General features: G+C 34.1%; 1 protein-coding gene across 7 annotated transcripts in view; it reads left to right on the forward strand.

Moving 5' to 3' along the window:
- Nucleotides 1-17,101, forward strand: part of CNTLN (centlein) — a 363,805-nt gene that overhangs the window by 185,043 nt on the left and 161,661 nt on the right. For 6 of the 7 annotated variants that reach the window (XM_066257308.1, XM_066257310.1, XM_066257311.1 and 3 more), the window contains 2 exons: nt 1,999-2,120; nt 3,465-3,584. In XM_066257308.1, the coding sequence (XP_066113405.1) occupies nt 1,999-2,120; nt 3,465-3,584 (242 nt within the window). The remainder of the gene's footprint in view (nt 1-1,998; nt 2,121-3,464; nt 3,585-17,101) is intronic. The other variant, XM_066257312.1, reaches the window with a different exon arrangement.

Genomic DNA, 17,101 nt, shown 5'->3' on the forward strand with positions numbered 1-17,101 from the left:
CCAATATATTAGCACATTTAATTCAGTCATTATAATTTAAATCTCTATGTCCTTTTTAATTTTACAGAAAAATTAATTAAATTAATTTAAATAGTATCCTTAAGATTTTACATACAGCCCTGGCCAGTGGCTCAGTGAATGGAGTGTCGGCCTGGCGTATGTATATCCTGGGTTTGATTCCCAGTCAGGGCACACAGGAGAAGCGACCATTTGCTTCTCCACCCCTCCCACTCCCCCTTCTGTTTCTCTTCTCCTCCCACACAGCTAGTGGCTCGATTGGTTCCAACATCAGTCCTGGGCACTGAGGATATATCAATTGGTCTGAGTGCATAGCCTCAGGCACTAAAAATATCTCGGTACTCCAGCATTGTCCCAAGCAAGACTGGGTTGCCAGGTGGATCCTGGTTGGGGTGCATATGGAAGTCTGCCTCACTATCTCCCCTCCTCTCACTTAAAAAAAAAGATTATACACACAGCTAACAGGAGAAAGCTTCAAGAATGGACTGCAGATCTCTGTCATGTGACTACTTAACTCATCTGACTGTACTATTAGGGAGTACACTAATAATAAGTATACAAGTTCCTTCATATAGAAATATGTTTTAAAAAAGCAAACGAATTTGAAATTCTCTAGATTAAAGAAACTCAATATTTTACTTTGAGAAATACAGTTCATAAGTAATATAAATTTATGCTCTGAACTGAATATTTGACCTTTATATGTTTATTTTGTGGTTATATCTAAAAATGAAATTTTATCTCATGTGCTCTTATTTAAGACATTTAGAAGTCATTGACTAATAATTGTTTAACCTAGTAATGTTTAGCCTATTTCATGACGTCTTCAAGAGTACTAAGTCCAGATTTCCCACTTAAGTAATTTTTTTCTTTTGTATTTTTCTGAAATGAGAAGTTGGTAGGCAGAGAGACAGACTTCTGCATGCTCCTGAACTCAATCCACCCAGCATGCCCACTAGGGGGCGATGCTCTGCCAGTCTGGGGTGTCGCTCTGTTGCAACTGGAGCCATTCCAGTGCCTGAGGTGGAGGCCATGAAGCTGTCCTCAGCGCCTGGGCCAACTTTGCTCCATTAGAGCCTTGGCTGCAGGAGGGGAAGAGAGAGATAAAGAGAAAGGAGAGGGGGAAGGGTGGAGAAGCAGATGGGTGCTTCTCCTGTGTGTCCTGGCCAGTAATCGAACCCAGGACTCCCACACACCAGACCAACGCTCCACCACTGAGCCAACTGTCTAGGGCCTTCCCCCTAAAGATTTTTATGGTACAACCTAAAAGACTGCACTATGCTACTACTAACATAGGTCACTCTTATATAATTCATGTGCCTTATAAGAGACTAATCATGAATAAATGCACTGAAGAATTGGTCTAGTCATTTAAAAAAATTACATGTATGCTTATAACTAGCAAGCTAATCATGTTTAATATTTGGACAAATCCTTGTTTTTAAAAAGAAAAAAAAACCCATAAGATTGGCTCATAATATTTGTATGTACTAATGAAAGGGAAAGGAAACCAATTTGATGATAAAAAATTTGAAATTACCTAACCAGCTTTAAAAAATGTAGTGAGAGCCCTGGCTAGCTAGTTCAGTTGGTTAGAGCATCGTTCTGATACACCAAGGTTGCAAGTTCTATCCCCAGTCAGGAAACATACAAGAATCAACCAATAAATGCATAAATAAGTGGAACAATTCAAGTTCTCTCTCATTCTCTCTTTTTTCTCCTCCTTCCTCTCTCTGTAAATCAATAAAAATAAATAAAATTTGTAAAAAAAAACAAACAGTGAGAGTCAAATTTATCAAGCAAACTTATTCTATGACTTTAGAAATTCTTTTCTCCTTATTTTTTAATAGTATATATTTATTCAGATTAATATACTGAATTAATTTTTTAAATTTCATATTTAGATGGGTAACCTTGTATTTGTAACATTATACTAATACTTTCTTCAAAAATGTATACTTGCTATTTTGTGTTCTACAGAGCCAAGAAAATGATGAACTAAGAGATGCCCATGAAAAACAGAAGGAAAATCTACATATGTTACAGACCAACTACAGGGCAGTAAAAGAGCAATTAAAACAGTGGGAAGAAGGCAGTGGCATGTGAGTTACATAGCTAATAAAGGCGTTTTCCTAAATGTTACCTGGAATGGAATAGTATCCTATTAGTGTTTTTAATGGCTTTTGTTTGATTTTAAAGAAATTATTTGGTAGGTAACTATTGTGAATTTTTAAATAGAGAATATTATAAATGAAAACAAAAAAATATGCTAGCAATACTACAGGTTTTTCTATCATTTGAAGAAATCATTATCGTAGGTAATTATGAATTCTTATATACTTTTTTATATCAATAGTGTAGTTTAATAGGTATATATAACTTAAAGCAAAAATAGTTCATAATCTAATTGAAAATTATTTTAAATAAATAGAATTGGTGTTACAATATTTATAACTCAGAAAGTGTTTAAGTTTTAATTAAAAGATAAAAGAAATATGAAATTAACTTACATAGTTAACTATTTTAAAACTACTCCAGCCTAATATGTAATTTGAAAATCTTTACTATCCATCATTTTGTTCTGCAGCTTATCTGAATGAATTGGCGGTCTCAGTTCAATTGCTCTTGAACAGGTGTTCAGATCTTGGTTAGTCGTAAGTGGCTCCCCTGTTAACAGTATCAACAGAGGGCAAAGGACTGAATGAGTACAGAAAATCCCTCTCATCTTTTGAGATGGATCCTTTAGGGCAATGTTGATGATACATATTGGGCTATTCTATAGAGAAATACTGTTTCTAAATTGGCCAGTACAGCACTTTTACAAAATAAAAACGAAGAGTTTGTTTTATATACAGAAAATGGAAAATGAAAACATGAAGGGCTTTTGGCATGTTTGGCAGATAATTGAAGCATCTAATTTTTTCCCTTGAAGAATGGAAAATGTTTCATATTGCTTGTCCGTAAAAAAATGATAAAACAATTTGTCCTGGATTTAGACTGTGCTTATCTAACTTTTTAGTAGTCACTAGGAGTGTGAAAACTACTTTCTAACATATTCATTTATAGTAGCTTGTTTTAATATAGAGCAAATATACCACATTCAGATTGGTTTATAGCAAATTCTAGATGAGTTGATTGCTTATAACTTTTTTTAGAATCTGTGACAGTCAGACAATGTATGCTTTCTTACTAGTGGAATGAATGAGAGAGAAAGATTATTATATGTCTGCTTTAAAGTTTGGTTTAGTACTGTTTTAGCTTTTTAGGAAGTTATGTGATAGGATATAATTTCTGTGTACTTAAGTGTCAGGGGATTTATTCTATAAATAGTGAGCTTGAATTAGAAATTTGGTCATTAGATGTTTTTAAATTTTAGAGACTGTTTAAATGAACTTTTGTTGCACTTTGAACATATTAAGGAAGAAAGTAACTTTTTAAAATAATAGGACTGAAATTAGAAGAATAAAGAAGGCACATCCCCAACAACTTCAGCAAGAAGATTCTGATGCTATATGGAATGAGCTGGCCTATTTCAAAAGCGAAAACCAAGAGCTAATGATTCAAAAGTGAGTTGCTGTGTTGTTTTTTTTTAACAATATGGACTTAGGTAAACATTTGGGAGAAAGTTTTTGTGGCTTAAAGGCCATGAGAGAAATATAGAAAACTTGGAAATGAAACATGTTTTGTTTTGTTTTTTGTCAATAAACTTAAAGAGAAAAAAGAACTCGTGTTTTATATATATATATATATATATATATATATATATATATATATATATGTATAATGCAATAACAAGTTGCACATTTGCTTGCTTTCGCTGAAACTGTATAATATGATCTAGGGACTGTGTTAATTAATGTGGCTCTCATCTGTTGAAGGTGTCGCTCTTCATTAGCTTGTATTTTAGACACTGCCGTGCTTCATTTTTGGAATGAGGTGGAGAGGGGATAACCTAGCCAGCCATCCTTGTTTGATCTCCTAGATACATACGCAATGCAGAATGCCTGAGCTCTCATGGTTCCCTGCCCTGTCCTGCTAATCCCAGCTGAGCTCATTATGGTGTAGCCTTTCTGCTACTCTTGGAGCCAGAGCTGTCCAAGCTAATTACTGGTAGCAGCAGAACTGCCTGTTAAGGGTCTGGTATGTATCTGCTAACATGGTCCTTGGTAGTGACCTGCAAAAGACACGAGGGAATTGCTTTCTTTCTTGCTGTGCACTGCCTGTCCTTGGGGCTTAATGCTGATCCCTCACATAGGTCTTTTAGCTGCCCTAAATATAAAAGTTGATGAAGGATACTCATATTTTAGAAAACACAGTTTGCTTCCTTGATCTTCTAATTCACAGGCTATTATATTAGCTTGGAAGAGACAGCACTTTCCTTTTTTTTAGAAACAAAAAGGAGGTAGACCAACATAATTAGCTTCTTTTACTACTTAACTATTTCTTCATTTAGAGTTAATTTTTTGATATTCAGAGCATGTGATTTTTTTGAAAGCCTGGATATCTTTTAGATTACTAGAATTTAGCATTATGTGTGGCATAATATAATTGAATACTATTGAATTTTCTTAGCTGAAAATCAAAATCTTATATACTATATGATAATACATGTAACTTGAGATTACCCACCTTTTCTGTATAATTGTAAACTTTTGAGGAATTGGTCATATCAGGTTTCAATAAATGTGCACTTCCAATTACCTCTTAAAGTATACTATACTGTATTAGTGCTACATGATTGATGCTAATGATAGTCTCTGATCTTGATAATTATTTTCTAGATTTGTTCCAGAAACACTCTTTAATTTTAATTTCTTTATTGAGATATAATTTACAATATAAAGTGAACAATGCAATAGCTTTTAGTATATTCGATGAGTTGTGCATCACAATAAAATTTAGAAGATTTTCATTAATTCCCCTTAAAACCTCAATATCACTTACCTGTCACATCCCCAGTCCTTCCACCCACTTTCCCAGCCCTAGGTAGCCACTTAACTACTTTTTGTGTCTGTAGATTTGCCTATTTCTGACATTTCATATAAATGTAACTATATAATGTGTTCTTTTGTGTCTAGTTTCTTTCACTTGGCATATTGTTTTCATAATATTTATCCATATTGTAGAATGTATCAGTACTTTATATGATAATCTTTAATTTTTTTTCTATCTACATAAATGAAAGTTAATTTTGAACAAGGTGAATTAGGTGAGAATTCCTAATCCAACTAGTTACAAAAGCTAATATATCCAAGAAAATTTCAAGCATAGGTTAGCTATAAGTAAGGATTATTTTGGGATTTATTTTATTCATTAATGAGACTAATAAGGCCTTTTTAAGAAAGTTAGGAAGCCTGACCTGTGGTGGCGCAGTGGATAAAGCATCGACCTGGAAATGCTGAGGTTGCTGGTTCAAAACCCTGGGCTTGCCTGGTCAAGGCACATATGGGAGTTGAAGCTTCCTGCTCCTCCCCCCTTCTCTCTCTCTCTCTCTCTCTCTCTCTCTCTCTCCCCCCCCCCCTCTAAAAAAAAAGAATAAATAAGAAAGTTAGGAAACTGCTCGAATTCTTGTCTATTTACTCTGCAGGGTATGCGTGTTGCAAGTTGCTCTTAATATTAAATGCTGAGTCATTACTAAAAGTGTGGAATTTTTTCCCTATGAAATCTGCTTAAATTCATGATGTGGTACCATTTGTAAATATGTTTTAACTTAATTAAACATAGTAAAGTTTGTGTTGATAACTTAAAGAATGCTAAATAACTGATATAAACTTTAAATCATACAATGTTTTCTGGGGGAAGGGTTTAGTTATTTTGTGAAACATTTATTCAGTTAACAAGCATGTTTGAGCTACAGCTCTATGATAGGTACTCTGCTAGGTGAATGAAGCGAGAACCTCAGGACACATTTCTACTCTTAGGGAGCTTCTTTGGAAGCATTTAGTAATTAATGTTCTAATGAAATGTGATGTTAAAATAAAAATATTATAGTAAAACAAGAGTTACAAAACATCAATCTTTTATTCATTAAAATTTGTGTAGTAATGAGGACAAATTGTTTTGCTTTTTAAAAATTTATATAGTATATTAGCTTTTTTAGCATGTAGTATTATGAATTATAGCACCGTGTGTGTGTGTGTGTGTGTGTGTGTGTGTGTGTGTGTATAATGTATGTACAATAGATTTGAGTAATTACCACCACAGCACCACAGTCAGGATACAAACTAGTTCCATTATTTCCAAAAAGTGCCTTTGGTCTGCCCCTTTGTAGTCAAATACCTAATACCTGGCACCCACTGAATTGTTCTTTCTCCCTATAGTTTTGCCTTTTTTTTCAGAATATCATATGCATGGGATCATATAAGCTTTAACTTTTGAGACTGGCTTCTTTTATTCAGCAAAATGCCTTTTATATACATTTCTGTTGGATCATTCGGCTTGTTCCTTTTTATTGCTATTGTATGGCTGTTCCACAGTCTGTTTATTCATTTCCTACAGAACATCTGGGCCTTTTGTTTTTTTGTAATTGTGAATAGAGCTGCCATACATGGGTTTTTGTGAGAAAACAGTTTCTTGATTCTTTAAGGAAATACCCTTAGTTACATTGCTGGTATATGATCAGTTTATGTATTACTCTGTAAGAAACTGCCCAACTGTTTTTCGAGAGTAGCTATACCAGTGTTTCTCAACCTCCAGTCCATGTACCAGTGCCGGTCTGCCAGAAATTTTGTGCTGGTTCACGAAAGAGTTAACAACCACACTGATGTTGTAAGAAGATTATAGACCCAGTGATCTTAGTTGAATTTGCTTATGCTCAGGGTAATAGCCACTTATCGGCCTGTATCATTGATGAAAATACTATTGAGGTTGTCAGATATGTTTGGAACTTGTAGGTTCCTTCAAACAGCTTTTTGCACCCTGCAGAGCATTTACAAATCATGAGCAATAGACAAAAAGCATTAAAACAACTCCCACTGCTTCTCAGTTTTTTATTTTCTTCACACTTGTGCTAATAGCGTTCAGACAAACTTATGTTGTGTTTGATGCATTGTACATGGGTATTCGGAAACCAAGTACCAGCATGCACTGTAATGCACTATTGTGTACAGTATGATAAAACTTTATCTGTTGCATGTTTCTGTTCTGGGGGAAAGAACCCTTTCTTAGTAGTACATTTTTTTCATGCTTATGCAAATAGTCATACATGTAATTGTCTGTTCAGAACACGTCCATATTGTTTGCAAATAAATTATTGTGTTTTAGTGTCATTGTGCAATAAACCCTACAACATGGAGAGGAAAAAAACAACAAAGCATTTTAACCTTCTTCAGAAGTGAAAACAATAGTCAAAATAAAAGTAATGATGACACCAAAAGTGAACCAAATACTAATACTTCAAGTTTAAAATAAACAGTGAAGAAGAAATGATAAGAAATTATAAGTTGAAAGGTGCAACAGAAACCAAAAAGAGAAAAGAAAACTTTGTTAAGCTATACAATAAGGAGTATTTACAGCTTGGTTTCACTGTAACAACTGTTAGTGAATTATCACCACAACCCTTGTGTATGGTATGTTCTGAAATTCTGTCCAGTGATACAATGAAACCTTCCAAACTTACTGGTCATTTGCAGTTGAAACAGAGATCTTTTTGAGAAACCACTGGATTTTTTTTGAAAGATTACACACCCAAATGAAAAGTTAGGAAATTCAAATGAAGAAAATGATGACTGGTGACAAATCACTGCTTCAAACATCTTATTTAGCTGACCTTTGAATATGAAAAATGAATAAACCATTCATTATTGGTGAAGAATTAGTAAAGCTTTGCATCTTAGATGTCACTTGGAAATTTTGGGTCCTACAGCGGCACAAAAACTTGAGAATACACCACTTTCGGACAGTAGCATTCAGGGGAAGAATTGTTGATATAGCCAGTGATATTGAAGAGCAAATTGTAGAGGGGATAAAAAAATATTTTGCCATTCAACTTAATGAATCAACTAACATGAGTTACTATGCTATTCTACTTTGCTTTGTGAGGTACATTGACAATAAAGACTTTAGGATAGAACTACTTTGTTGTCTTAATCTACCTGGTTGGACCACTAGTTCAGAGATATTTAATGCTCTTAATGAGTACTTTCAAGTGAAGGGCTTAGACTTAGGAAGTGTGTCAAAGTTTGTAAAGATGGTACTGAGAGCAAGATTGGACATCACTTAGGGGTAGTTGCAAAAATAAAAGATATTGCACATCCAGAAATGTTCACACATTGTATGATTCACTGGCATTTAGGGCAAAGAAACTTTCCCCTGAATTGAACACAATGATGAATGATGCAGTGAAGATTGTTAATGATATTTGTAGTGAAGGTTTGAACTCCAGACTTCACAACACTATGTGAAAGCATGGATTCACAACAGCAACATCTTCTCTATGCAGAAGTGAAGTGGCTTTCAAGAGGAAGGGTTCTTTCATGTCTTTCTGAGCTGAGAGAAGTGAAACAGTTTCTGCAAGAGCGATACTCTGCGTTAGTAGAGCTTTTATTAGATGAGAATGGATGGCTAAGCTTGTATATATGGTGGATATATTTAGGCTCTTCATTGAACTAAATATTTTCTTTGGGGGGTTAACACAAAAATTTTTACATTAAGAAATAAGATGGATGCACTCAACAAGAAACTTGTTTTTGGGGAAAGTTGCATACAAGAAGAAGATGTAGAAATGTTTTGTTTCTACTTTTCCAAGACTTTTTGATTGCTGTAGATATTAACCAGAAATTCATATTTAATATAATAAGTAAACATTTAAGAACATTATTTCAAAACTTTGACCAGTGTTACTCTGAGAATTAGGATCCCCATAAAAGTAACCTCTGGGTCAGTAGCCCATTCATGGAAGATATCAACTCCTACTGCCTTAATCATTGTGAGAAAGAAAAATTGATGGATTTACTTTCTGATGTCCATCTGGTGTCCAAAAATAAAATGCAGTCAGTGTCACAATTTTGGATATCACTAGAATAATATTCATCTCTTAGTTACAAAGCTATTATAATTTTAATCTTATTTTCTACTACCTACTTGAGTGAGGAGACTTTTTTTGCTTTATAACTAATAAAAAACAAACAGAGAAACCAAATGGATGTCAATGTAGCACTTCGTCTCTTGGAAACAAAACTGCAGTCTTGGTTATCAAGTATTCTTGCAAAGAAGCAACAGCAGATTTTGCACTAGCTTTACATGAATTAAATAATGCTCTAGAAATTTCAGTTGAACTCTAATAAAAGTATTTTTTACTATTTGTCTGGTTATATTAGAGAATTGTCATTTTATAGTATTATAAGTAAAAGATAATGCACAAAATACTGGTTTTTATTTCTAGCTTAGTGATCCTTGAAATAATTCTTCTATTTTTACTGGTTTCCAAGTGTAAAAAGGTTAGAAACCACTGTGCTATACCGTTTTTCATGCTCATCAGGAACACATATGAATCAAGTTGTTCCATATCCTTGGTAGTACTTAATGTTGTCATTATTTCTTTAGATCATTCAGATAGGTGTATATTGATATCTCATTGTGATATTAATTTGGATTTCTCTAATTGCTAATGGTATTGATCATGTTTCACATGCTTATTTGCTGTCTTTATATCTTCTTTGGTTAATGTCTGTTGAAATCTTTTACCCATTAAAAACTGATTATTTATTAAATCAGTTAAACTATAGTTCTTTATTATACAAGTCCTTAATCAAATATGTGGTTTGAAAATATATTTTCTCACTCCATATCTATCTCTTGATTACCTTTTCATTCTCCTAACAGTGTCTTTTGCGTGATAAAAGCTTTAATTTTGATGAAGTCCAATTTATTAATTTTTTTCTTTTATGGATTATGACTTTGCTGTCATATCTAATCACGTTTTTCCAAACCTGAGGTAACAAGTATTTTCTCCCATTTTTTTTTTATTTTAAAAGTTTTATATTTACCTCTGTGATACATTTTGAACTAATTTTTGTATAGGTTATAAATTACAGCTTGAAGTTTCCCATAGTATTTTTGTCCCATAGTATCTACATCATTTTTAAAAGACTACAATTTCTTCAATCAATTGTCTTTGTGACTTTCAAATACCAACTGACTATATTTCTGTTGGTCTATTTTATTTTATTTTATTTTATTTTAATAAATTTTTATTAATGGTAATGGGATGACATTAATAAATCAGGGTACATATATTCAAAGAAAACATGTCTAGGTTATTTTGTCATCAAATTATGTTGCAAACCCCTCGCCCAAAGTCAGATTGTCCTCCGTCACCCTCTATCTAGTTCTCTGTGCCCCTTCCCCTCCCCCTAACTCTCTCCCAACCTCCCTCCCATGTCCTCCCTCCACCCCCACCCTTGGTAACCACCACACTCTTGTCCATGTCTCTTAGTCTCATTTTTATGTTCGACCAATGTATGGAATCATGTAGTTCTTGTTTTTTTCTGATTTACTTATTTCACTCCTTATAATGTTATCAAGATCCCACCATTTTGCTGTAAATGATCTGATGTCATCATTTCTTATGGCTGAGTAGTATTCCATAGTGTATATGTGCCACATCTTCTTTATCCAGTCTTCTATTGAAGGGCTTTTTGGTTGTTTCCATGTCTTGGCCACTGTGAACAGTGCTGCAATGAACATGGGGCTACATGTGTCTTCACGTATCAATGTTTCTGAGGTTTTGGGGTATATACCCAGTAGAGGGATTGCTGGGTCATAAGGTAGTTCTATTTGCAGTTTTTTGAGGAACCACCATACTTTCCTCCATAATGGTTGTACTACTTTACAGTCCCACCAACAGTGAATGAGGGTTCCTTTTTCTCCACAGCCTCTCCAACATTTGCTATTACCCGTCTTGTTGATAATAGCTAATCTAACAGGAGTGAGGTGGTATCTCATTGTAGTTTTGATTTGCATTTCTCTAATAACTAATGAAGCTGAGCATCTTTTCATATATCTGTTGGCCATTTGTATCTCTTCCTGGGAGAAGTGTCTGTTCATGTCCTCTTCCCATTTTTTTAATTGGATTGTTTGTTTGTTTGTTGTTGAGTTTTATGAGTTCTTTGTAAATTTTGGATATTAGGCCCTTATCTGAGCTGTCGTTTGAAAATATCAGTTCCCATATAGTTGGCTGTCTGTTTATTTTGATATCTGTTTCTCTTGCTGAGCAAAAACTTTTAATTCTGATGTAGTCCCATTCATTTATCTTTGCCTTCACTTCTCTTGCCATTGGAGTCAAGTTCATAAAATGTTCTTTAAAACCCAGGTCCATGATTTTAGTACCTATGTCTTCTTCTATGTACTTTATTGTTTCAGGTCTTATATTTAGGTCTTTGATCCATTTTGAATTAATTTTAGTACACGGGAACAGGCTGTAGTCGAGTTTCATTCTTTTGCATGTGGCTTTCCAGTTTTCCCAACACCATTTGTTGAAGAGGCTTTCTTTTCTCCATTGTGTGTTGTTGGCCCCTTTATCAAAGATTATTTGACCATATATATGTGGTTTTGTTTCTGGGCTTTCTATTCTGTTCCATTGGTCTGAGTGTCTATTTTTCTGCCAATACCATGCTGTTTTGATTATCGTGGCCCTATAATATAGTTTAAAGTCAGGTATTGTAATGCCCCCAGCTTCATTCTTTTTCCTTAGGATTGTTTTGGCTATTCGGGGTTTTTTATAGTTCCATATAAATCTGATGATTTTTTGTTCCATTTCTTTAAAAAATCTCATAGGGATTTTGATGGGAATTGCATTAAATTTGTATATTGCTTTGGGTAATATGGCCATTTTGATTATATTTATTCTTCCTATCCAAGAACAAGGAATATTTTTCCATCTCATTGTATCTTTTTCGATTTCCCTTAACAATGCTTTGTAATTTTCATTATATAGGTCCTTTACGTTCTTTGTTATGTTTATTCCTAGGTATTTTATTTTTTTTGTTGCAATCGTGAAGGGGATTATTTTTTTGAGTTCGTTTTCTAATATTTCATTGTTGGCATATAGAAAGGCTATGGACTTTTGTATGTTAATTTTGTATCCTGCGACCTTACTGTATTGGTTTATTGTTTCTAATAATCTTTTTGTGGAGTCCTTCGGGTTTTCGATGTATAGGATCATATCATCAGCAAAAAGTGATAGCTTTACTTCTTCTTTTCCGATATGGATGCCTTTTATTTCTTTGTCTTGTCTGATTGCTCTGGCCAGAACTTCTAGCACCACGTTGAATAAGAGTGGAGAGAGTGGACAACCCTGTCTTGTTCCTGATTTAAGGTAGAAAGTCCTCAGTTTTATGCCATTTAATAGGATGTTAGCTGATGGTTTATCATATATGGCCTTTATCATGTTGAGATATTTTCCTTCTATACCCATTTTGTTGAGAGTCTTAAACATAAAATTATGTTGTATTTTATCAAAAGCCTTTTCTGCATCTATTGATAAGATCATGTGGTTTTTGTTCTTTGTTTTGTTGATATGGTGTATTAAGTTAACCGTTTTGCGTATGTTGAACCATCCTTGAGATTCTGGGATGAATCCCACTTGATCCTGATGTATTATTTTTTTAATATGTTGTTGTATTCGGTTTGCCAGTATTTTGTTTAGTATTTTAGCATCTGTATTCATTAGAGATATTGGTCTGTAGTTTTCTTTCCTTGTGCTATCCTTGCCAGGTTTTGGTATGAGGGTTATGTTGGCCTCATAAAATGTGTTTGGAAGTATTGCTTCTTCTTCAATTTTTTGGAAGACTTTGAGTAGAATAGGAACCAAGTCTTCTTTGAATGTTTGATAGAATTCACTAGTATAACCGTCTGGGCCTGGACTTTTATTTTTGGGGAGGTTTTTAATAGTTTTTTCTATTTCCTCCCTGCTGATTGGTCTGTTTAGGCTTTCTGCTTCTTCATGACTCAGTCTAGGAAGGTTGTATTGTTCTAGGAATTTATCCATTTCTTCTAGATTGTTGTATTTGGTGGCATATAATTTTTCATAGTATTCTACAATAATTCTTTGTATATCTATGATGTCTGTGGTGATCTCTCCTCTTTCATTTTGGATTTTATTTATTTGAGTCCTGTGCCTTTTTTCCTTGGTGAGTCTTGCCAAGGGTTTGTCAATTTTGTTGATCTTTTCAAAGAACCAGCTCCTTGTTTTGTTGATTTTTTCTATATTTTTTCTGTTCTCTATTTCATTTATTTCTGCTCTGATTTTTATTATCTCCTTTACTGTATATATAGGAAATATTTAGCATAGATTTACTGTATATACAGGCAAAAGTAGGTTTATATTTGTGAGTACATGAAACATAGTTCATTCTTGTATTATTATTTATTACAGTATTTTTCATATGAACAACTCTAAACCTACTTTTGCCCTCCCTGTATACACAGCAAAGGACCAACATCCAGAATATATAAATAATTTCTATGAATAAGTAAGAAAGGAAAATCAACCCAATAGAAATATGAGAAAGATGTTTTAACAAGTAGGTATTTCACATAAGAGCATATCCAAATAGCCAATGTAAATGTGTAAAAGTGCTCAGGTTGATTACCTTCTTTTCTAATATTTTTTTAATTGGAAGCTTACATTATTGTAGATCTTCTTTTCTAATATAAGCATACCACCTGACCAGGTGGTGGCACAGTGGATAGAGCGTCAGACTGGGATGCAGAGGAGCCAGGTTCGAGACCTCGAGGTCGCCAGCTTGAGCATGGGCTCATCTGGTTTGAGAAAAAAAGCTCACCAGCTTGAGCCCAAGGTCACTGGCTCCAGCAAGGGGTTACTTGGTCAGCTGTAGCCCCATGGTCAAGGCACATATGTGAAAGCAATCAATGAACATCTAAGATAATGCAAGGAAAAACTGATAATTGATGCTTCTCATCTCTCTTCGTTCCTGTCTGTCTGTCCCTATCTATCCCTGTCTCTGACTTTCTCTCTGTCTCTTTAAAAAACAAACACACACAAAAAAAACCCCAAAAAACCCCCAGGTTCCCAATGACTCATCTCTGTCTGTCTTGTGGAAGGAGTCCAACCTTGTCTTGATCAAGTGCAAAAGTAGAGCTAGTGTCCAGAAATTCTGTGCCATTGGTTCATTTCATGCCAAAGCTTAGTCTAGTTTGGTCTCTGTTCCCATCTGGCTATCCTCCGTTTCTGGCTGTGCTCTGGCTATGCTGCTGTACCCAGGCATGTGCTTGGGACCCACACTTTGGCCCGGTGGCTGCTAGGCCCACATGCTACTACCAAGAGTACACAAGTGCACAGTGCACAAGCTAATGGGGAAAAATGTATTAGAGAGAGAGAGAAGGGGGAAGAAAGAGAGAGAGTGAGACTTTGCTTTGGTTAAGTTTCTATTATATTACTTCAGCTTGAGAGGAAGCCAGTTCTTTTTTAAACTAACCAATCCATTTTTCACTCACTCCTGGGCTTGAGTTATCCTAATCAATCCATTTCCTAGATAATCATGGACTGTGCTGAGCCTTCCCTTTTATGGTTGCCATCATGGCTTCTACTGGCATGTGCCCAATAGAGAAATTTTCCCTGCTGTTTTCATTTCGATATTGGTAACCCCAGCTAAGGACAGAGCATGACCCTTCCTGTCTGTTTAGAGGATTAGGTCCCCAGGGTGGAGGATGTAGTGGTGCCTTGGGAGGTGTATGAAGCTGTAGCTTCTGACCTAATTAAGCTTAGCCATTTTTGCTTCCTTCTCTTTTATTAATATCTAGCTATCTACACTAACATGACCATTAGTCAGGTTGGGCTTACTGTCTTCTGCTGCCTCAGGGGTTGTTGATTATCAGGGCAAAAGAAAAGTCTGAGGGGGGATACTTTTTAAAATTTAATTTAATGAGTTATAGAAGTCACTGTTTTTGATTCCATATCCCTTGGTATCACTGTTTTTGATTCCATATCCCTCAGAGATCATAGTTCTCTGCTACCTATTGTCCAGCATCTGAATACAACCATTTCATATAATTTGATTCTGAATTGTGGCCCTCATACCAAACAGAGTATAAATTTGAAACATCAGATTAAGTGGATAGTCAGTAAAGAGACAATATTCATCTAGCTCAGAAGTGTCTGGGTACTAACTTTGTCAGCCTCTCCTCCAAACACCCAGTTAAGATGTGGTTTGTTGTAGTTTGACTCAGGTATGTCTTAAATACTTCTATAAACACTTATTAGAAGTAAGATTATGTGAGTTCTTCCTAAAAAAGAACAAGCTGCAAGTGTAAAATACCTCTAAAGAAGCTAAGAACCACATTTTCAACAACTGTAGCCTTGTGTTCTGCTGGGCTAGTGATCTGAGAGCCAAGGAAAACTAAATTGATATGAGTTATATCTGCTTTTTTTTTGTGGGGCCATCTTGCTTTTAGTATTTTCCGTGTTCTTAGCTAAACAAAGCAGGACTCTAGTCCAAACTCAGTTTGATTACATTTTCTTTATTTCTCTTTTTGATCTCTTCTGATTTAAAAATTTTATATTTGTTTTCATTCTTTAACTGATTTTTCTTGAAATTATAACATACATTATTTATTTAACAAAGTCTAAAGTTCATCAGTACCTCCGCCCTGGTACAACAATACAAAGGTTTTTAAATGCTTTAAATCTGATTCCATCCTTGTTTTTATATCATTTTGTTGTTCAGAACTTTAGTTCTACCTTATTTTATCTCTACCTTCATTTCAATAGTATTATGACTACTTTGCATAATAATATTTGTTTAGTTCCAACTATACATTTACAAATGTCTTTCATTATCATTGCCTATTTTGTTTTATTAATTTTGAGTTTTTTTCTTTTTAAAATATATTTTTAATAGCTCTTTTGTTTATAATGCGTGAATAGTAAACCTTGGGATGTAGAAAATATTACTTATTTTCCTTCTGGCTATTCTTGTGTATAAGAAGTCTGCTGTCATTCCAAAATTCTTTAGTTGTTAATTGATTTTTCATTGCAATTTGGTTGATTTTAAAATTGTCTCTTTCTTTGGTGTCCTTCAGTTTCACTATTTTTCTAAATGTGAGTAGTTTTATTTATTCTGTTTGCAATTTTAGATTACTTTATTAATCTGTTAATTTATACTTTTCCTCAGTTCTCAAACTTTAGTCATTTATTTTGAATATTGTGTCTCCATCCCCAAATCTCCGTTTCTCCTTGAATAATTTCTATTAGGTGCTTTCTGGACTTCTTATTTTAACCCATTTTATATATTGTTACTATTTGTCTTTTCTTTATTTCTTTGTGTGGTCTTTGATTTTACCATTTTGTATTAGCTTTGTGTGCTATTTAAGTCCTCACTGAGTTTTAAATTGTAATATATTATTATTAATTATTTCAGTTTTATTTAACATTTCTATAAATAGTATTCAGTTTTTTTAAATGTCTTTTATTTTCAAAATCCCTAATCATTTTTTATGTTTGTCATCTCTTTTTTCCAACTTTTAAAAAAGTTAACAGATAATATTTTTAATTGTTTTTTTTGTATCCTGCGACCTTACTGTATTGGTTTATTGTTTCTAATAATCTTTTTGTGGAGTCCTTCGGGTTTTCGATGTATAGGATCATATCATCAGCAAAAAGTGATAGCTTTACTTCTTCTTTTCCGATATGGATGCCTTTTATTTCTTTGTCTTGTCTGATTGCTCTGGCCAGAACTTCTAGCACCACGTTAAATAAGAGTGGAGAGAGTGGACAACCCTGTCTTGTTCCTGATTTAAGGTAGAAAGTCCTCAGTTTTATGCCGTTTAATAGGATGTTAGCTGATGGTTTATCATATATGGCCTTTATCATGTTGAGATATTTTCCTTCTATACCCATTTTGTTGAGAGTCTTAAACATAAAATTATGTTGTATTTTATCAAAAGCCTTTTCTGCATCTATTGATAAGATCATGTGGTTTTTGTTCTTTGTTTTGTTGATATGGTGTATTAAGTTAACCGTTTTGCGTATGTTGAACCATCCTTGAGATTCTGGGATGAATCCCACTTGATCCTGATGTATTATTTTTTTAATATGTTGTTGTATTCGGTTTGCCAGTATTTT

The sequence above is a fragment of the Saccopteryx bilineata genome, chromosome 2 (genome assembly GCF_036850765.1).
Source record: "Saccopteryx bilineata isolate mSacBil1 chromosome 2, mSacBil1_pri_phased_curated, whole genome shotgun sequence".
Classification (NCBI taxonomy): Eukaryota; Metazoa; Chordata; class Mammalia; order Chiroptera; family Emballonuridae; genus Saccopteryx; species Saccopteryx bilineata.